Source organism: Scomber scombrus, chromosome 20, assembly GCF_963691925.1.
Source record: "Scomber scombrus chromosome 20, fScoSco1.1, whole genome shotgun sequence".
NCBI classification, from domain to species: domain Eukaryota; kingdom Metazoa; phylum Chordata; class Actinopteri; order Scombriformes; family Scombridae; genus Scomber; species Scomber scombrus.
This window is the reverse complement of record NC_084989.1, coordinates 10,534,126-10,552,476: the sequence shown is the minus strand read 5'-3', so window position 1 is coordinate 10,552,476 and position 18,351 is coordinate 10,534,126. Positions and strand designations below refer to the sequence as shown.

The window sequence follows — 18,351 nt, the reverse complement described above, 5'->3', positions numbered from 1 at the left end:
GGCTTCTACAGTAGACGGGAAGAGCTTAACTCAAGCAGACAGCTCAGGGCTGCACTTTGACACACCCTGACTCATTACATACAGCCGGCACACAGTGGAATATTGTCATTAAAAAAGACAATTAGATATGAAGTCAAGGAAGCATCGCTTACACACACATGGACACACACGCCTGCAAACACACAGTGCAGGAAATATAGGTGAACACACTCTCGTCTTCATATCCCCAGGTATATGAAGCGGAGATATTAATAATCTGGATGTTACAGAGTAATTAAAATTATTTCAAATGATGAGTGTGTGTGTGTGTTTTAGAGAGAGTGTGTGTGTGTGTGTTTCTGTTAATTAAGCTGAATGATTTGATATGACACAAACCGTAATGCTTTAATGGTGTCCTATACTTGATGTGGCTGGGGGGGACAGCAGCTGATAGGGCTATAGGGAGAGACAAGACGACACACACACACACACACACACACACACACACACACACACACACACACACACACACACACACACACACACACACACACACACACACACACACACACACACACACACACACACACACACACAGATACAGCTGCTCATTGGCCCTGCCTAAGAGGAGCATCTCTTTTTTCGACATAATTATCTGTGTCATCACTTATGAGGCAATTAAACAAACATCAGTTCCTATTTCCTCTCCCTCCGTCTCTTGTCTTATTCCGCTTCCTCATCCTCTTTTCTCCTGCCATCTGTGCTCCCCTTGCCTCTTCTCCGCTCTTTTTATTTAATCTTATCCTTGCTCCAATCCTCAACTCTCCTCTCCTCTCCTCTCTTCTCCCAATTCCCTCCTCCCTCTCTGCTCCTCTTCCTCCCCTCCTGCGTGACTCCAGACAAGGTTTCAATTTCAGCATGCTGATTGTCTCATTGCCGACTCTATGCATGTCTAACACTTACTGGCACTCTGGGGACTGGCAATACACACCATAGAATGCCTATTACACTCCCACACGTTTCTGGCGAGTGTGTGTCGTGTTTGTGTGTGTGTGTGTGCGTGTGATTGTGTGCAAGGGGTGATGAGGGTGTAAAATGCCTATTACGCTGAGAGTCTGGTCTCTCTTACACTGGAGAGAATTCTCTGGCGCCTAAAGAGCAGAAAATTGCAACGCTCCTCTTCCTCACTCCCCATTAACCTGCTTTTGAAACAAAGGCCTGGCCAAGGTGTGTGTATTTGTGTGTGTATGTGTGTATCCTTGCCCATTAGGCCAATGCGCCATCATGGGTAAAGCACCCTGTGGGCCCGAAGCAAAAACACCAGTTTCTACCTTACGTTCTTTTTTCTTTCCTTTTAAAAAAAAAACCTGCTTTCTATGAGCTAGTTTTCGCATATTGCACTTTTAATTTAAACAGCACCTTTCTCTCTCTCTCTCTCTCTCTATTCTGTCACCCAATTTTTTGGAAATTTGTATTTTTATGTACCTAAATGAACTTGTCACTCTTTTTCTTTCTACCTTTTGTTCCTCAAAAAGAATGGCAAAAGCAGATGGCATCTTATGAAGAGCTTTGAGATGACTAAAGCAGTGGGCATATTTGTCTAATTTGCACAAAGACATCCACATCAAAGCACAAATCAAGACCCCTGCTCATTCAATGGATTTTTATCAGTCTATCCATTTCTTGTTCTTTTTTTCTCCTCTCTCTGTCACATTCCTCTTTCTCTCTCTATTTTCAGAGCGTTATTAGGACATGATAAAAGCAAAAGGGATGTCATGACACGGGACCCCCTGTTAGCATTAGGAGGTGGGAGAGGAAAACGAATGCGAGAACGAGGGGGGAAAAAAGGGAGAGAAAAGATGAAAGAGATTTGTCTGGAAATGATTGCTCACAAGGCATTGATTCTCTGCTTTAATCTCACACAGTGTGCTCAAATTTCCTATTAGGGAGATGAAGAAAAGGAGATAGAGGGAGATGGGTCTTACTCACATAGGTGGGGAGGTGAAACTTGGCATGTCTCCAAGTGTTTCTTTGGGCAGACAAAACAGACATTTCCTGTATTCTGGACACTGCAATAGAAGCAATGTCTAGTATCTTTAGCTGGTTTTTTTTTTTACATGTGTTGTCTGTTGCTTTACGGTCATTAGTTTGCTGTGAGTAAACATAGGAGAGTAACAGCTATTGCCACTGAACCACTGGAGGGTCACATAGACACACACACGACAAGCCACTGACAGCTGCTATAGCTGCAAAGCTTCCTCCGGTTAGCGACGATTAGCCTTGGCTATAGGTAATCAATAGCTGCTATCAATTCCATACCTCCCGCTGATGGATGAGGTAAAGGAAACAGAGAGAGTGAGGAAGAAGGGAGCAATATATAAAAAAAAAAGAAGTTGTTGCTGCTGCTGCCAGGAATGGCAGAAATTCTACCTGACAAATACTACCTTGTAATGTCCCTGCTTTTGTGTGTGTGTTTGTGTGTGTGTGTGTGTGTGTGTGTGTGTGTGTGTGTGTGTGTGTGTGTGTGTGTGTGTGTGTGTGTGTGTGTGTGTGTGTGTGTGTGGGTGTGTGTGCATAAAGGCTGCCTTAAATGTCCATCTGTGAATTGTATCATCGCGGCCTGAGATTAGTGACTGCTTGGACCCAGCGAGCGTATTGCCTGGTTACCGCGGCTCCGGCTCAACACAACCCTCCTCCCATCACCGGATTGTTTGTCTTAATGCTGTGTGACATGGCCCATTGTTTTGTCCATCTGTGGTTAAGAGTCAATGGACAGAGGGTGTATGAGGGGATCGGGGAGAGAAAAGAATGGAGGTGAGGGAGAAGAAAATAAAGAAGAGCAGGGGTGAAAAGGAGGGGGAGAATGAGATGAAGGCAGAAAGAAAGAGGAAAGAAAAAGACGGGGATAAGAGCTGAGAGGTTAAAAAAAAAGTACAGAAAGAGAAAGGTCAGAAAGAAAAAGAGAGCAATAACCCTGTGACTTCAATATGGTACTCTATATTAAAATTTACTTTACATTTACCACTTCCTTTTCCAGGTCTTTAGCATTTCCAAAGGTTTGCAGTACCATATGGAGCGGGGCCTTAAGCCCTTTGTGATATCACTGACGTAAAAAGACGTCTTGGCCATGTGACACCAGTCCCCTCTTCAAAGGGTTAAGTCATATTTAGTATGCGTCCTCAGAGCCCCATGGCTTTGTATTGTAAATAAGACTAATGTGGCATTGGTCAGGTATGCTAATTCAGATAATCAGCGCAATTTCTGCAAATTATAACTGTCAGTGTGGTGGGCACAGAACCTTGGCGGAAAACATGAGGGAACAATTTAGCCCGGGTAATACCCCTCCACCAAAGAGCTGCTCAACTCAAAGAAAAACAATCGGCCTGAGCCCATACCGCCCCGACACACCATTTCAAAAATAGTTTATGGTGAACGAGGCTCATTTTTTCAGAGGCACAAGTCAGCCTGCTGCCCTTTTTTTCTATGTGCACACACAGACCACAAAGTAATTATAATTCGCTTGGATGGAATTATTCAAAAAATGACCACATCTTTTACTCCCTCAGCCATAGAGAATAGGGTTTTGGGAAATTTGGGGTAAATTGCTACTTGCCGAAAATATAATAATATACATATATGAATGTGTCTTATTTTGATTTGACAAATGATTTAAAATGCAGTGCATTGTGTGCATTGTCTCCAACTAACTGTACAGCAACAAAAAATACATACTTCACAGAAATCCTCTTGGGTATAATCACATCACTCTCATCAGAATAGTTCTCCCCAGGAACTACATTTTAGTCATGTTGGGCACATAATATAACATTCCAACCTTTTTATTACGCGAGGAATGGATCCCGCCTGACTGAAATCTGTGGACTTTACCTTTTATGTAAGTAACATCCTGTTTCACAGTAAATGAGAGAGAAAAGGTCACAAATAATGTGTTAACTGTAGCATAATGTGCTGAATGTCAGCAAATCAATATGCAATATAATTGGCTGGCTTAACTTATTAAAGCCAATTCTAACTATAGATATCTAATGTATAAATACATCAAGGAGATATCATATGTCGCATAAGGACAAACAGTCAATGTATAGGAACAAACGTGTCCTTTGATGAGCAATCAGCTAGTCTTACCTCCTGTATTCTGACTTGAAAAAGAAAATAGCCACCGCTGCGCTAACTCTAGTGGTTTGTGAGATCTGGGTGTGTGTTGCATCCTTTCTCTCACTCCTCCGGCCATCCGTGAATGTTTATGTAATGACCACAAATTACTGAGACAAACCCTGGAAATAGACTTCTGTCTGAGGAGAGACCTTCCTGAAAAAAAAGGGAGAGAACCGCTGGAATGGCGAAACCACCCCCACCACCCAGAGGAAAAAACAGTATAAGATGAAGGAGTGAAAGTGAGGGAGGAGGGAAAACCTAATGCCTCAAAAGATGCGTCGGTGTCATCACATCGAAAAGATCTTGGGGAAACAGGAAAGCCCTTTCCCACATTGAAAATCAAATGAATCATTTTTGGTGCTTTGACTCAGTAGAGAAACAGTTTGGGTTGGGTACATTTGGAAACGAGCAATGTCCGCACGCTGGGTAACAAGCAAGATGGCACACTTGCTCTCCGCTCAAGTTCTATTGCTTCCTGCTGTACGCACGCACACATGCACACACACACACACACACACAACTCTAACCGCACACAAGCACATATAAGGATAATAAGTGTCCATTAGGCTCATTTTTTAGCCTACAGCTGCTATGTAAATGGTTAGCACAGCTACACTAATTTGACTAGGACCAAAAATGTCCCAGAGCCTTATCACTCAGAGAAAACAAAAGACTCTGGACACACATACACACACTCACATACACGTACACATACAGGCACATGCACACGATAAAAGTGTTGTTGGTCTCTCTAAGTCAGAAGAGGTCTTTTGTTTAAAAGAGGGACTCAGACAAAGAGGGTCCTCTCCCTCCCTCTTTAATGCATGTTGTGGTGGTGGTGGTGGTGGTGGTGGGGGGGGGGGGGGGGGGGGGGGGGGTTATAGAGGGATGGAGATGTGTGGGTGGTGGAGTGGTGGAGGGATGGATGACAGGCCTAGCTCTCAGAAATAATTACCTCCATAAGATCCCATCTCCCTTTCCTTTTTGTAAGGGACAGAGGGAACGAAAGAAAGAAAAAAATGACAGAAAGTAAAGTATGCAGAAAAGGCCCCAGTGTTTCTGCTTGGTCTGGCTTATGAGGGGCTTTACACATCATGGAGCACAGGGCTAATGGGCGAGGATACACACTTAGAAAAACACACTCATGCACACACACGCACACACCTCCTCACAGTGTTCTTTCTAGCTAAACAAGTGGTCAAATGGTGGAGACAGAGGCGGCAACAGAGAAACAGTCAGGGGGAGAAAAATCACTGTTACAACTAAACTTCAGAGACTGTTAATGTCTCCAAAAATCCAGCTAAACAAATTGTTCAAATTATAAAATCTATGATGGAATACCCATGACTCGAAATCTGTCATAGTTTTCTTTTTCTGCTTGAATTTTACTAAACAGCTCTATTCAGGGCATAACTTCATTATAGAGCGGAGAAGGGCACAAAAAAAATCTAATTTCTCTAACAACTTTTGGACAACCCTCAAAGCAAAATGGTCTCCAAGTTCTCCATGTTGAGAAGCAATTCATTTATGCTTGCTCTTCTGATGCAAACTGGCATTTTTTATAAACTCAATTTTCTTTAACACTTCTAATTGTGCACAGAGAGGGACGATTTATCTCAGCAATGTGGGCACAGTGGGCTTTTTGTCTTTGAAGGACATTGCTGAGAGATCATGGTAAAAAGTTTTCACTGTAAAGTCAGTGAGAGTTAGTGTCTGCACATGCACAAATGAATAAGCACGCACATGCAGACGCACTTTACACTCACTTCACAATAGTGTTTATCTAGTGTAAATGATGAGACAACTGGTTCCAACTTTGGGGAATTACAGACTCAAAAGGAGAACAAAGAGGGAAAAGGGTCTCAAATAAATACACAGATGCACAAATGCACCAGCAAACAAATGCACTGACATGCATACCATGCAGTCCAGAAGTAGTAGAAGTGTTGCATGTATACCTCTGTCTTTGTTTAAAACACCTATACCTTTTGTGGTGCGTCTCTGCAGTACTGTATCCTTAATTAGGCCGTAAAATCTGCATCAAAATTGTTTAATGAAAGCTATTAACATGTACATAAAGTCCAGAGCATTAGAACTCTTATTCCCAAATGGGCCTATAATTATCTGGCTCAGTGCCAGGTCCCAGGCTTTAAGAGAAAGATACCGGTCAGCACTTAAATTAATCTTTTTCATACCAGTCTCTAATGAACAGAAAGTGCTCGAGTCAGGAGTTGTAGCCCCAGAAAACTAACAGCACGCATACACATGCACGTACACACAAATACAGGACCCTTAAACTGAATACTGGCTGGAAATGTTGCCTACTATAGAGCCTTTTATATCAGTGAAAACATTCACTCCATTTATCACTCCAAGAGCCTAAAGCAGCTATAATCTACCTTTTCTTCCACATAAAATAACCTAGCATGTAATGATAGCGTTTGTTGTTGTAATCTAAAACACAAAGGGCTCAGCTAATAAACTTCTAAAAATGGACAAATAAGAAAAAAGTTAGGTTTTATTCCATAACTATATAACAAGATTAAAACCCCTATTTATTACATTGACTTTCAGTGTTTGATCTCTGGTTGACAAACTCGTGCTGTCCTCTCTGCCTACACCTGCCAAATGTGTACGCTGTACAGGGAAATGCCATTGCAACATTTACCATGTACCTTGTGAAAGAATACTGTTGTTCACTAAAAATTATATAGAGTGGGCAAAAGGAGGGCATCCAAAAAAGTGGCTTAGCATTTTGGATGCCGCCAGCGTCCGTTTCAGCTTTGCACTAGCTTCCTCATGGAAATTCACCATGTGGCATCAAAGCCAAGGTATAAAACGAGGGCCCAAGCAACAAATATGGTGTGTTTTAAGAGTGGAACATTTGAAATAGGTGCAGCAGGCGAATATTGCTTTTGACAGGTTTAAAACCTGGTTGTGCTCACTGGTCTGAGATGTAAAAAGGAGAGGAAAAAAAGGCTTGAAGCCGGGCTTGTGTTCTAGATGAAAAAAAACTGACAGGAGCAATAGAGAGCGGGAGATGGAATAAGCAGGACAAAAAAGGGGGAGAGAGAAAGATACAAAAGAGAGAAAGAAAGCAATGTTAAAATGTACGGTAATGATTTATCTAAGCATTTCTGCTGCACCCCAAATCTCACCGAAACTTTGATCCGTGTGTAATTAAAACCAAAAGTACACCGGCAACAGTCTCCATTTCAGGATTGGGAGCTCTTCTCCTGTTCGTGTGTGTGTGTGTGAGTGTGTGTGTGTGTGTACGTTGGGATTCACATATGTTTCTAAGCACCGGGCCTCCATCTGTTTTGGGAGTACATGTACAGTATAAACAGGACACTTTGGGGAGCACAGATTCATGTTAAAATACACACTGACGCACACATATACACACAGAGATGGATGTATGGACTAATGCTATGCTGGAATGCTATTCAAAATGTGTTACCCCACCCCTCCACCTCCACCCCCTCACCCCACCCGCTCCTTCAGGTCAAGCAAAGCAAAAACAAGTTAAGCGCTCATTTTCTCCCGGCAGCATTAACATAGGGATGACTAAATAATGGACCCTGACTCTCCGTCTTCTGGTTTAAATTACAGCGCAGCCCCCTCCCCTTACACCCTGCAACCCCTCACCAACCATCCAACCCCCACTCAAAGAAAAACGATTAATCTTTTTTTTTTTTTTTTTTGTCTCTCTGAATGTTTTACAGTTCTGTTACACTTATTAGCTGCTGGCAGGACGGAGACTCTTAAATGAAAGCCAAATTGCTTTGGTCATGAGAAAGGAAATGAAAGCTCACTCCAGGGAGAGACTGTGTAGCCGTAGCATACGTGTGTGTGTGTGTGTGTGTGTGTGTGTGTGTGTGTGTGTGTGTGCGTGCGTGCGTGTGTGTGTGTGAGTAACCTATGAGTGTGTGAGTAACGTATGTGTGTAGAGGCCTTTTCACTATGAGATCCTCCCAAGGTGAAATTTCATAAGCTGACTGCTTGCCTGCCTGGGATGTCCCTGTGCACGGGACAGAGTGTGTGTGTATGTGTGTGTGTGTGTGTGTGTTGCAGATATAAGCGCAGCAGCCTAATAGGAACAGTATGCTCATTTTGGAGAGATTAGGAGGAATGGACGGGTCTGTATCGAGAGACGTGATCTGGATATGAAGGCCAAAGGCGGGAGGGAGGGTGGGAGGGAGGTACAAAGATTTGACAGTATAAAGAGGGAGTGGTGCAAGAAAAAGACTAAAAGAGATGGGAGGAGTGTAAGGAGTAAAAAAAAGATGGATCTGACTACAACTGAAGAAAACTGACAGTCATAACGTCAGAAGCAAATTAAAATCAGATATTTAGAAGAAGAAAAAACGCAAGCAAAGTGTGTCTGTGCTGCATGGGAAATGAAACAACAAAATAACTCTCAACTCAAGCAACCAGACAAATGAGGTTAACAAGACTAAGTCAAAGCCTAGAATATGGCTGGACCTTGCGTGACACACTAGAGGGCTTTTACTTTGTAACAGATACAGGAAGTGGCAACATTCGGCCGACCAATGGTGAAAATTTGTCACTCAGTCACTCAGTCAGTCACGGACTTTCGCATTTATAGGGCTGGCTCCGCTGTTGCGGTCCGGCCAAAAAAAGCACAGACCTTGGCTGGAAGGACACTCCTTGACGTGGAACAGCTCGTGGAAGCTCAGTCCATCCTCGTCTCCTCTCAGGCCTTGCTGGTGCAGCTGGAGTTTCCTCAGTCCCTCGTTCTGCTGGTGGCGAGCTGAGCGGGCATGCTGCACCAGGTTCAGGCGGGCCTTGGTGGAGTAGTCGCACAGCGTGCAGTAGTAGACACACGACTCCAGGTTGTACGTGCTATCCTGCTTCTGCAAGTGCTGTGGAATAGAAGAGAAGAGAGTGCAGCTGTTAGTTTCTATTCACATTTTAGGACATCCTATAGCCAATGCAAGAAGTCGTAGTTGCAACAGCTCCTTTAATTTCCTCCGAGCATTTCTTTTATGGTTATGTTTTCAATAATGTGATATGACAGAAGATATTTGGGTGACTATCAGTGAAACAAGTGAGGCTTGTCTACGAAATCATGTTCTTAGCCTTTTGTGCTTTAAGGCTATAAAAGTCTTTCATTCTACTCTGGTTCCAGCTTGGTTCTAAAAATCCAACGCCCAGAAATCCCACTTCCCTCACTTCAAACAAGCCAGCAGAGAGTCAATGGGTAACGTCTCAGTCACTCGGCCCATTATTTTTTGCAGTATATGTGCCTTACACTTTGCAGTATGTGATTTAAAGCAAGTTTAATAAAGCAAAAATACCACAAGCAATCTTTGATATAGCTGTTAATTTCATTTTATATTTTACTACAGTGTCATTTAGTGTCTCCAACATAAGATTATTTTAGTTAGCAAGGTTCCTGAATCCTGTTACAAAAATCTGTTGCACAAGCAAAACCATCTCCGACTATAGCACAAAAAAAACGAAATTATATAATAATGTAGGGAAAAAAAGCAAGATCGAGAGCTATAATTAAATCCAGTGGACAAAGATCATTTTGTTAGATAACTTTAAATAGAGGGAATGTTATTAACATAGTAAAAGTTTTCAGTTGCTGTGTTCCAGTCCAGGCACCGTACACCATTATAAATTAACTGGATATGTTTTAGGTGACATACAGATTAAAAACACACAAAAAGTCAAATAAGGGCTTGAGTTAAGAATGCTGTTTTTGTCTTTAACACGCACATTGTCCAGCTCTCCTCATTGTTGGCAGCTGCGGGGGTTTCTCATTCAACGTGTGCTGTCAGTTGCAAGCCCTTAATTTCCAGTTGCCTCTTTAATGGCATTGCAGCCATGCAAAGCTACCCCCTACCTCTTGCCCTGCCCTCAGTGTGTGCGTGTGAGCAAACACACACACACACACACACACACACACACACACACACACACACACACACACACACACATGCACACACAGCCCCCATCCCACCTTGCTCTACTCCCATACACCCAGTCAAGCCAAGCATATCAAGTGTGCCTCTGTTGTTGCTGCCGGGCTAATGAACAATGCACAAAAACAAAAGACCAGGCCAAGCTTTTATTATCTGATCCTCTGTGGAGGGAGGGGGAGAGACAGAAAGACACAGAGAGGAAAAGAGAGTACAGCAAAGAGACAGAGTCACAGAGGTGGCTCACGGAGGTTAGTTTATGCTTTGTTAAGATTTAGTCATACAGCCAGGTGAAAAACAGGTGCAGGGTTCCGTGCATGAATTAGTACACATAATGGTGTGTGTGTGTGTGTGTGTGCATGTGTAAGCTAACCCTACAATGTCTCTCATGGCTCATATACGAAGATGTTTAATTCCTGAAACACATAAAAAGTAAGCAAGGTAATATTTTCTCCTGAGCTTTGCTGCATCATATTATATGGAGCAAGGAGAGAGATTGGAAAAATGTATGTGTGGGAGGAGTGTGTGTGTGTGTGTGTGTGTGTGTGTGTATGGTGGGAGGGGTGGGGTGGTGGGGCACAATTAGCTGCAGGTGTGTGAGTTCTAACCCCCCCCCCTTTTCCCTCTTCCTCCTTTGACAAACAGGGATTAGCAACATAGCTACAGCCGCTAACACATCTTTTCTCTCTCTCTCCCTCTTTCTTTCTTTTGTAGGAAATCTTACAAGGTTTTTCTCACGAGACGGTGGGACGTCCCCTCGCAGTCAGAGGCCCTTTCAGAAGTCTTAAGTTTTAATTAAGTCGGAGTTGTCAGAAGAAAGCTCCCCTAGTCCAGAGCTCAGGGCCATTAATTACAGCTATCTTTGTTTCTCTGTGAAAGGAGGCCTCCCTCGCTCCTTCTCTCTCTCTCTCTTTCTTTGCTTCTTTTCTTTCCTCCCCTCCCTCCCTCGCAGGAGAACTGGGCTGCTGAGCCTTACCGTGGAAACCGCACACGTGTGCTCACAGAAGCAAACACATATAAGAAAGTTTATTGTCACATCTTTCTTTAATGTCTCTCTATAAAAATATTAACTTTTCAAAAAAAAAAAAAAAATGTCTTCAATTGTTTGTATGTAAACGTTAAAATAAGGATGCTTTTCACTGCTGTGTGACATTTGTTCTTTTGAATATAAAAATCGTCTGGATTCCACTCCAATATACTTTTATTTCATGACCATTCTGCTCGATATGGGGACTCTTTTTAAATAAATGGAAACTGAAAGGAGTCCTTAGTGCTGAATGACACACTAATAATCAAACAAGGCCCTTTTTCCTCAACTGACAACCTTCACACTGCCACAGAAGAAAAGCTCAGAGAAAACAGGCCTATAGCTTAGTGTCTCCTCGGGAGAGCAGGTTTCATTGGAGTCATCTTTGATAGTTTCCAGTGGCTCCTAATGGCATGGCCATTAAGGTAATTGTACTTGTTAGAAATTAAAATTTTCATATAAATCAGGAGTGGCCTAAAATACTTGACATCTTTCAGTGTCCTAGCTTACATGTTATTTGCTTTTAGGATATGAGGCTTCAGTTGGGAGTAGCTGGATGATACACTTGGGGTTGAACCGGGCTGCCAGATAGGTTTAGGCCTAATATTAATTCTCTCCCCATCAGCACATTCCAGAGGGTTTGTTTAAGACCTAAACTAGAGGGCTGTCTGTCGCTCTCTGGCACTCTGCAAGCCTGAAATGCAGGCGGTCTGGTGATCACAGGCCAGAACATCCATGATTTATGAACTTTTAAAGGAGCACTTTGACTCCTGCCAGGCGTGGGCTGTGTAATGCATATTCAAACACACAAACACACTGTTTCTGCTCCTGGGTTTGCGCCTGTGTGTGTGTCTACTTGAAATGTGTATGTAATTTATGCAGCAGCTGTATTGTGTGTGTGTGTGTGTGTGTGTGTGTGTGTGAGTATGTGTATATGAGCTGTATACACATTTCATTTGTGTCATATGAGTGTGTATGTGTGTGTGTGTGTGCGAGCGTCTGCTGAATGGCGAAAAGGCCCATCCCTGTCAATATGGCACCTCTCCAGAGTGCCTGGTGGTTAATTGTTGGGGATTAGTGTTTGGCAAACAACCAAATAAGCTAACACTCCCTGTGGGCCAATCAAAATCAGCTAAACAGCACTCCCTGGGTGAACCTAAACATGGCACAGACATCTCTGAATGGTGGAGGAGGTGCATACATACACCCCCATGCACACAGAATTCAAATTACGACACTCGGGACTCCCTGTTTACCTGTCACAGCCGTGTCCATGACACACACACATAGACACACAAACACACACACTGGGACTTGTATGAGGAGAGGGGAGGAGAGTCAATTTGACAGGTAAGGGAAGCTCCCTTGTGTAGTGGTTTGCTTCTGCTACTGTGTGTGTATGTGTGTGTGTATGTGCCTATGTCTTGTGTGTGTGGGTGAGGATGACAGAGGACTGCATTCATTATGCAGAATGAGATGTTGACAAAACACCTTTCTCGCACACACATAAACACACGAGTCCCCTCCAATCGCTCACTGGGTTTGGGGGGAGGATAGCAGCACTACTGTCTCATATTCATTTGTTCTATCTGTGGTGACAAAGCTGCCTCATTAACTGAATTCTTAATAAGGCAAAGCAAAAGACATCTTCTCAAAACTTCTTTTATCTCCTGCAGCATGTACATGTACATGGAAGTTTGTGTGTGTGTGTGTGTGTGTGTGTGTGTGTGTGTGTGTGTGGGTATAATTTCAACGATTCGTGTTCTTTTCTTCTTGCTGTGTATGTGTGTGTGTGTGTACAGGGTGGGTGCAGGTATATTTTCTTTGTTTGTGTGTGTGTGTGTGTGTGTGTGTGTGTGTGTGTGTGTGTGTGTGTGTGTGTGTGTGTGTGTGTGTGTGTGTGTGTGTGTGTGTGTGTGTGTGTGTGTGTGTGTGTGTTGTTTATGTGTCTGTAATTTCAACTGCACATTTTTTGATTTTGCCTCACAAGTGTGATTTTGTTTCTGTCTGTAATTTCAATCGTGCATTCTTTTTTGTCTTTGCCTGCAATTGTGTGTGTGCGTGCGTGTGCATGTGTGTGTGTGTGTGTGTGTGTACACTCGTAACGTGTCAAAAATATTTTGAAAGCAGCGCAAAGCAGTGGGGTTGTTATTTCCTCCATAAACCAAATGACAAATTAGGGTATTTCAGTAGAAAACATGACTCTTTCCTGTCATTAAGTGTAGAACCAGGCAGCTAATGAACACATACTGAAAATAAGAACCCTCTGCCACTGCAGCTATGTCTTAATAACCACTGTGTGTGTGTCAGAGCGTGTGTGTACGTGTTTTATACATAAAGGATTGCTACATACATTCCGTTTTTCTGTGTCCGCTGAGAGTGTGTGCATGCATGCAAATGTGAGCCCCACACATTGGGAAAACGAAAACCTCTTTATCTCCTTTCATCATTGTTTTTTTAGGGGAAGCAGGGAGTCTGTTGTTGGGTATACCTTCTTTTTGGAACGTCACCAGCTTCCGGTGCTATCCCTTGGGCCCCCGGCGGCCATCGGAGACAAAAACAGCCCCACTTGGCCCAGCAAACAACAAAAGCGTGTTTTGTTCCTTGAAAGTATTTTAAACACATACCAGCGCTGCCTGGAAGGCTGCCAAGTGTAGAATTCCATCAGTGCTACCACCTCCCTAACACATGTTACTGCTAACCGCCGCTCAGCCCCCAAGACATAGATGTAACGCAAGATCACTGCCAATGGATCCACTGGCAGACTGCGCTGCTGAAAAGAGATGCTGAGGGCCCAGGTATGTGCCACCTTGCTTCCGTAGATAAAGAGAGCAGCAAAGATAGTGTATGGAGAGACAAATTCTGGGCTGCAAACGTATGAAAACAAATATGCAAATAGAAGCCACATACAAAAACTCCTGTGCGCCGAATGCACATGCACAAATACACACACTCAATGCACATCTCCTGCTTCTCTCTCCTACAAGGCCACTGTGTGGATCTAAAGATGCTGGAGACACAAAACAATCCCAGAAAAAAATCCCCCCAACCCGCCCGACCTTCTTTCCTTTCCTGCTGGTCTTCTTTCTTTTCTTTACTACCAAAGCTTTAACTTTCATAAACGCTAAGAAAAATATTTCCTAGAGCTAAATTGCTTCTCCTGTTTCTCTCAGTTCTGCCTGCTGGCAGTCACATGTGATCACAGCTCTGGGGCCTGTCCATGAGGTGCAGGGCCTGTGGGCGAGTTTAGCTTAGGTCACCCAATAATAATAAGCATCCATTGCATAATGGCCGCCAAGCCAAATAAATGAATTATCACAATGAGTCTTTCATACTAGCTGTCTGACGCTCGTCTCTTTTTCTATACTCTCTCTGTCTCTCTTTGTCTTGTTCTTTCTCTCTTTTTTCACTCGTTTTTTTTCTTTACTCCTCTTTGCTATTTGTCAGCAGAAAAAAATGAGGAAGCAATAGTGATAGAGCTTTGTGAGCGCTGGGAAAATAATGTAACTCTAAAGTCTGGTTAATAGTCTTGCCTTCCATTTTCCTGACTCCCACACATTCACTCACAAACACATTCACTCACACATACACTTGTAAGAGTGACGTAAGTGTGTCTGACATATGGGGCAAAGGTCGATCTGAAGTTCGCAGCTTCCTGACCTATGGCCCCTCTCTTGGAAAAATCACTTCTCTCTCTATCTCTTGTTTTTAGGGCAAACCTGTAGTCTGTTTGCTTTGGTCCAAATCAGTGGATGAGTTGCTATTTGTTGCATTTTATCTTTGGTTCAGTTTGGTTTCACATGGCAAAATTTCAAGCAAACCAAAATACATCAACAAAAGCCATGTGGGAGCTGTCACTCTGTATATTGGTCAGAAATATTGTTTGTTTGGTGGGCGAAGTGAGGACAATTTGTTTTTCTTAACTATCTACAATGGACCATCAGCAGAATTGGCATTTTTTTCATAATTGCAGTCATTGTACTGGCCATATACCAAGCCAAAATAAGTGAGCAGAATGGCACATTTGAACACACTTCAAGGCAATGTCTAGAGAACAAAAATAATAATAATAATACTAATAATAATAGTGATAACACATTTTATTTATAAGTCCTGTTCAAAACACCCAAGGACACTTTATAAATCCAATAAGATAGTCAATACATACTAAAAGATAGAGGACACTTTACAAATCCAATAAGACAATGAAAACATAATAAAATATAAAACATTGTGTTGCTTCATATTACGCAAAGAAGACATGCTGCCTTTAGTCGGCTGAAGACAAGAAGGGAGCATAAAGCACAGCGTAGCTGGGAGCTGCTTTAATCCAAAAAATGCACAATGCTTCCTGCAGTTGGGTCGGATTTAGCTCAGCTCACACTCATACCACAAACAGTACCAGTGTTCATTTGTAACCAGACCAAGACCACCTTGTCAACAAGGTATCGGTCTGGTTGTTTTGGTCCACACCGGAGTGCAATTTCAGTGTTCACACCTGCCCAAACGAACTGCACTAAGGGGGTAAACGCTCTGGTGTTCCATTCAATCAAACTAAACAAACCAGGTGTGAAAACTCCCTTTACTCTCTTTTTCCCAAACACACACACACACACACAAGTTATGCATACCAGCTCAAAGAAAGAAGGAAAAAACAGCCCCGCTAAGGATTTACAGCATGATCCATTTCTTCTGGTCTCAGTCAATGAAGCATAGCCACACAGTATTTTATATTGTACTGACCCAGCAGTTGAGAAAAACAGATTCTAGGAGAGAGACACCAGGACAGATCTTACTTACTCATCGGCGCATGAGTGTATGTTAGGTGTCTTGAAAGCCAGCTCACCTCCACCCCCCCCATGAAAATGGATCAGTATTTACATTAGCATTAGATTTAGACAGCATGGCTCAGCCACTTACTCCCTATTAGCCATCCTGACCTTAGCCCATTAGGGTCTAAAAGCCCCCGCTTGTCTCCATCGCCGCCAGGTGAGACTGACCAGACCTCCCCATTTCCCTAAACCATCTTGCTGCTAAGATTATCTTTTCCATTGACTCACAATGGGACAGAGATCATAAAATGCTGAGCTCAAGATCATTGAAGTGCTAACATGCTTGTGGGATTATCTTTTTTCCAATGCGGTACAAAGGGGAGGGATATTGCTGAAATACTAACATGCTTTTGGGTAGGGTTCATCGTTTTCCATTTTTCCCAACATGCAAAGATGCTTTTGGGAAATCAAGACAAGGCCTAATTGACAGGATCTATAAAAGACGTTGAGAAAAACAAAAATATAGGCGTTGAAAGTCCGGGGCTACAGCTTATTGGCTGCTACCATCAAAGAGGTTTGTACAACATTGATGTTGTTATATTTAACTAAAACTGAAAGGGAAGAGAAGGGGAAATAATTTTGGTGCCGAGAGGAGCAGTGATTTTTGCCAAGTTTGTTTTTCTTTGCTCTGTTCGTAATGGATACTTGCTTAAGAATGTCTATAAGAAAGAATAAGACAAAAGGAATGACAGAGACATACAGTGAAAGAAACTAACCAATAGATTGAGAAGCAAAGAGACTAGAAACTATGTCAGAGAAAACAAAAGAACAAGAGATGGAAAGAGAGAGAGAATGATAGGGAAGAATCTAGACGAGTGTAGTCGGGTTCAAATCACTAATTACACATTCCTGAGCCTGTGAAGGGGAGTATTGTTTTCCAGTTAGCCCCTACCCTGTCGCATGGTTTCACTTAGCACAAAACAAAAGGTACAGGGAACAAAACACAAGCCTAATACCAGGCCTTGCTAATGACAGAGAAATGGGAGAAATTATCCCTGGGGTGGATCCTCGTGAGAAAATGGCTGGTGATTACTGGACAAAGGGAGTTCATTTTGAAACTGTCACAAAATGGCAGACTGTCTGCCTCTTTCTTTTAAGAGCTGTAGTTATCAAATGAACACACCATCATGGCACATCACTGAACACATGACATGTTTAATCTATAATTATCAAACTTTAAAGTATGACAGGTAAGGTTAGATTGGACATGTGTTACTTCTCCTTCTTACCGTAATATTCTTGTTTCCGCTTTGTAACACTACATATTAGTGTGTATAATATTTCAACACACTTGATCGAACAGAAGATGAGGATCAGGTCTTATTATAAGTGTGTGTGTGTGTGTGTGTGTGTGTGTGTGAGCGCATGTTGGAGTGATACCTCTGCCAAGGAGAGCACAATGAAAGCACCTCTTCAGCGGCACCGTTTTGCATATTGCCACAGGAAATCAAATGCCTTGCAGTTGACCTACAAGATGGCACACTTGATCCCTCCCTACTTTCTTTACAGAGGGCGCTCGGTTTTAGTCTGCGGCTCTCTCTTTTTGTCTGCTTTACCTCTCCGTATCAAAACGCAAACATTGAAACGGGGACCCGTGTGTCTCCAAGCACACATACATAGATAACAACTTCTGTAACAGTTTCTGACACGTCACATAAACTCAGACAGCCACACATTCGACATCCTGGGATGTTCTGTCTACCCCCATAAACCCATAATGATGAGCTCCACTCTGTTCCGGCAACATAGACGACCCTACCATTTTCTGCGTGAGCCAGTGGGGGGGGGGGTAAGCTGATAGCGGTGGCAGCACTGGGCAGAGTCGCCTGGCTGGTAGTGTTTGCCCAGGCCCCAGCCGTCTAAAGGAAGGATATTGTTTTCCCCTGAAAAAGCCTCAGCCGCAGTCCGCATACCAGCGTCCACTCAACATACCAATGGGCTCTTTGAAGATTACTCAAATGTTTGCCTTTGTTCCCCCACTACCAACCCCCCCCCCCCCCCCCCCCCCCCATCCGCCCCTACCCCTAGTCCTAACATACACTCCTGCCGGAATGAGGAAAAGAAGAGAAAGGACAGAGGGAAAAAAAAAAAAATCAGACTTATATCTTCAGAAAACAGTTGGAAAGCAATACCACCCTCAGCTGCACCCAGATTCAAAATGGCCTCTGTAGGGGATGGGCAGCCACTGAAAGGAATAATAAGGCTCTGGCCACCAGCAAAGTAAATCTAAACATATACAGAAGAGAGAGGCGGCGTATTAATGCATTGCGGCCGATATTATAATATTATATAAGGACATTAAATGCGAGTCTCCCATCTGTCTGGTGTTTAAGTGCAACATGCTTTTAAAAACACACCACTCCTCATCCCTGCACAACACCACAAT

General features: G+C 43.0%; 1 protein-coding gene across 2 annotated transcripts in view; it reads right to left on the bottom strand.

Moving 5' to 3' along the window:
- The window catches only part of zfhx4 (zinc finger homeobox 4), an 84,677-nt gene that overhangs the window by 30,732 nt on the left and 35,594 nt on the right, over positions 1-18,351 (bottom strand). For both annotated transcript variants that reach the window (XM_062441931.1, XM_062441932.1), the window contains exon 6: positions 8,807-9,041. In XM_062441931.1, coding sequence (XP_062297915.1) covers positions 8,807-9,041 — 235 coding nt within the window. The remainder of the gene's footprint in view (positions 1-8,806; positions 9,042-18,351) is intronic.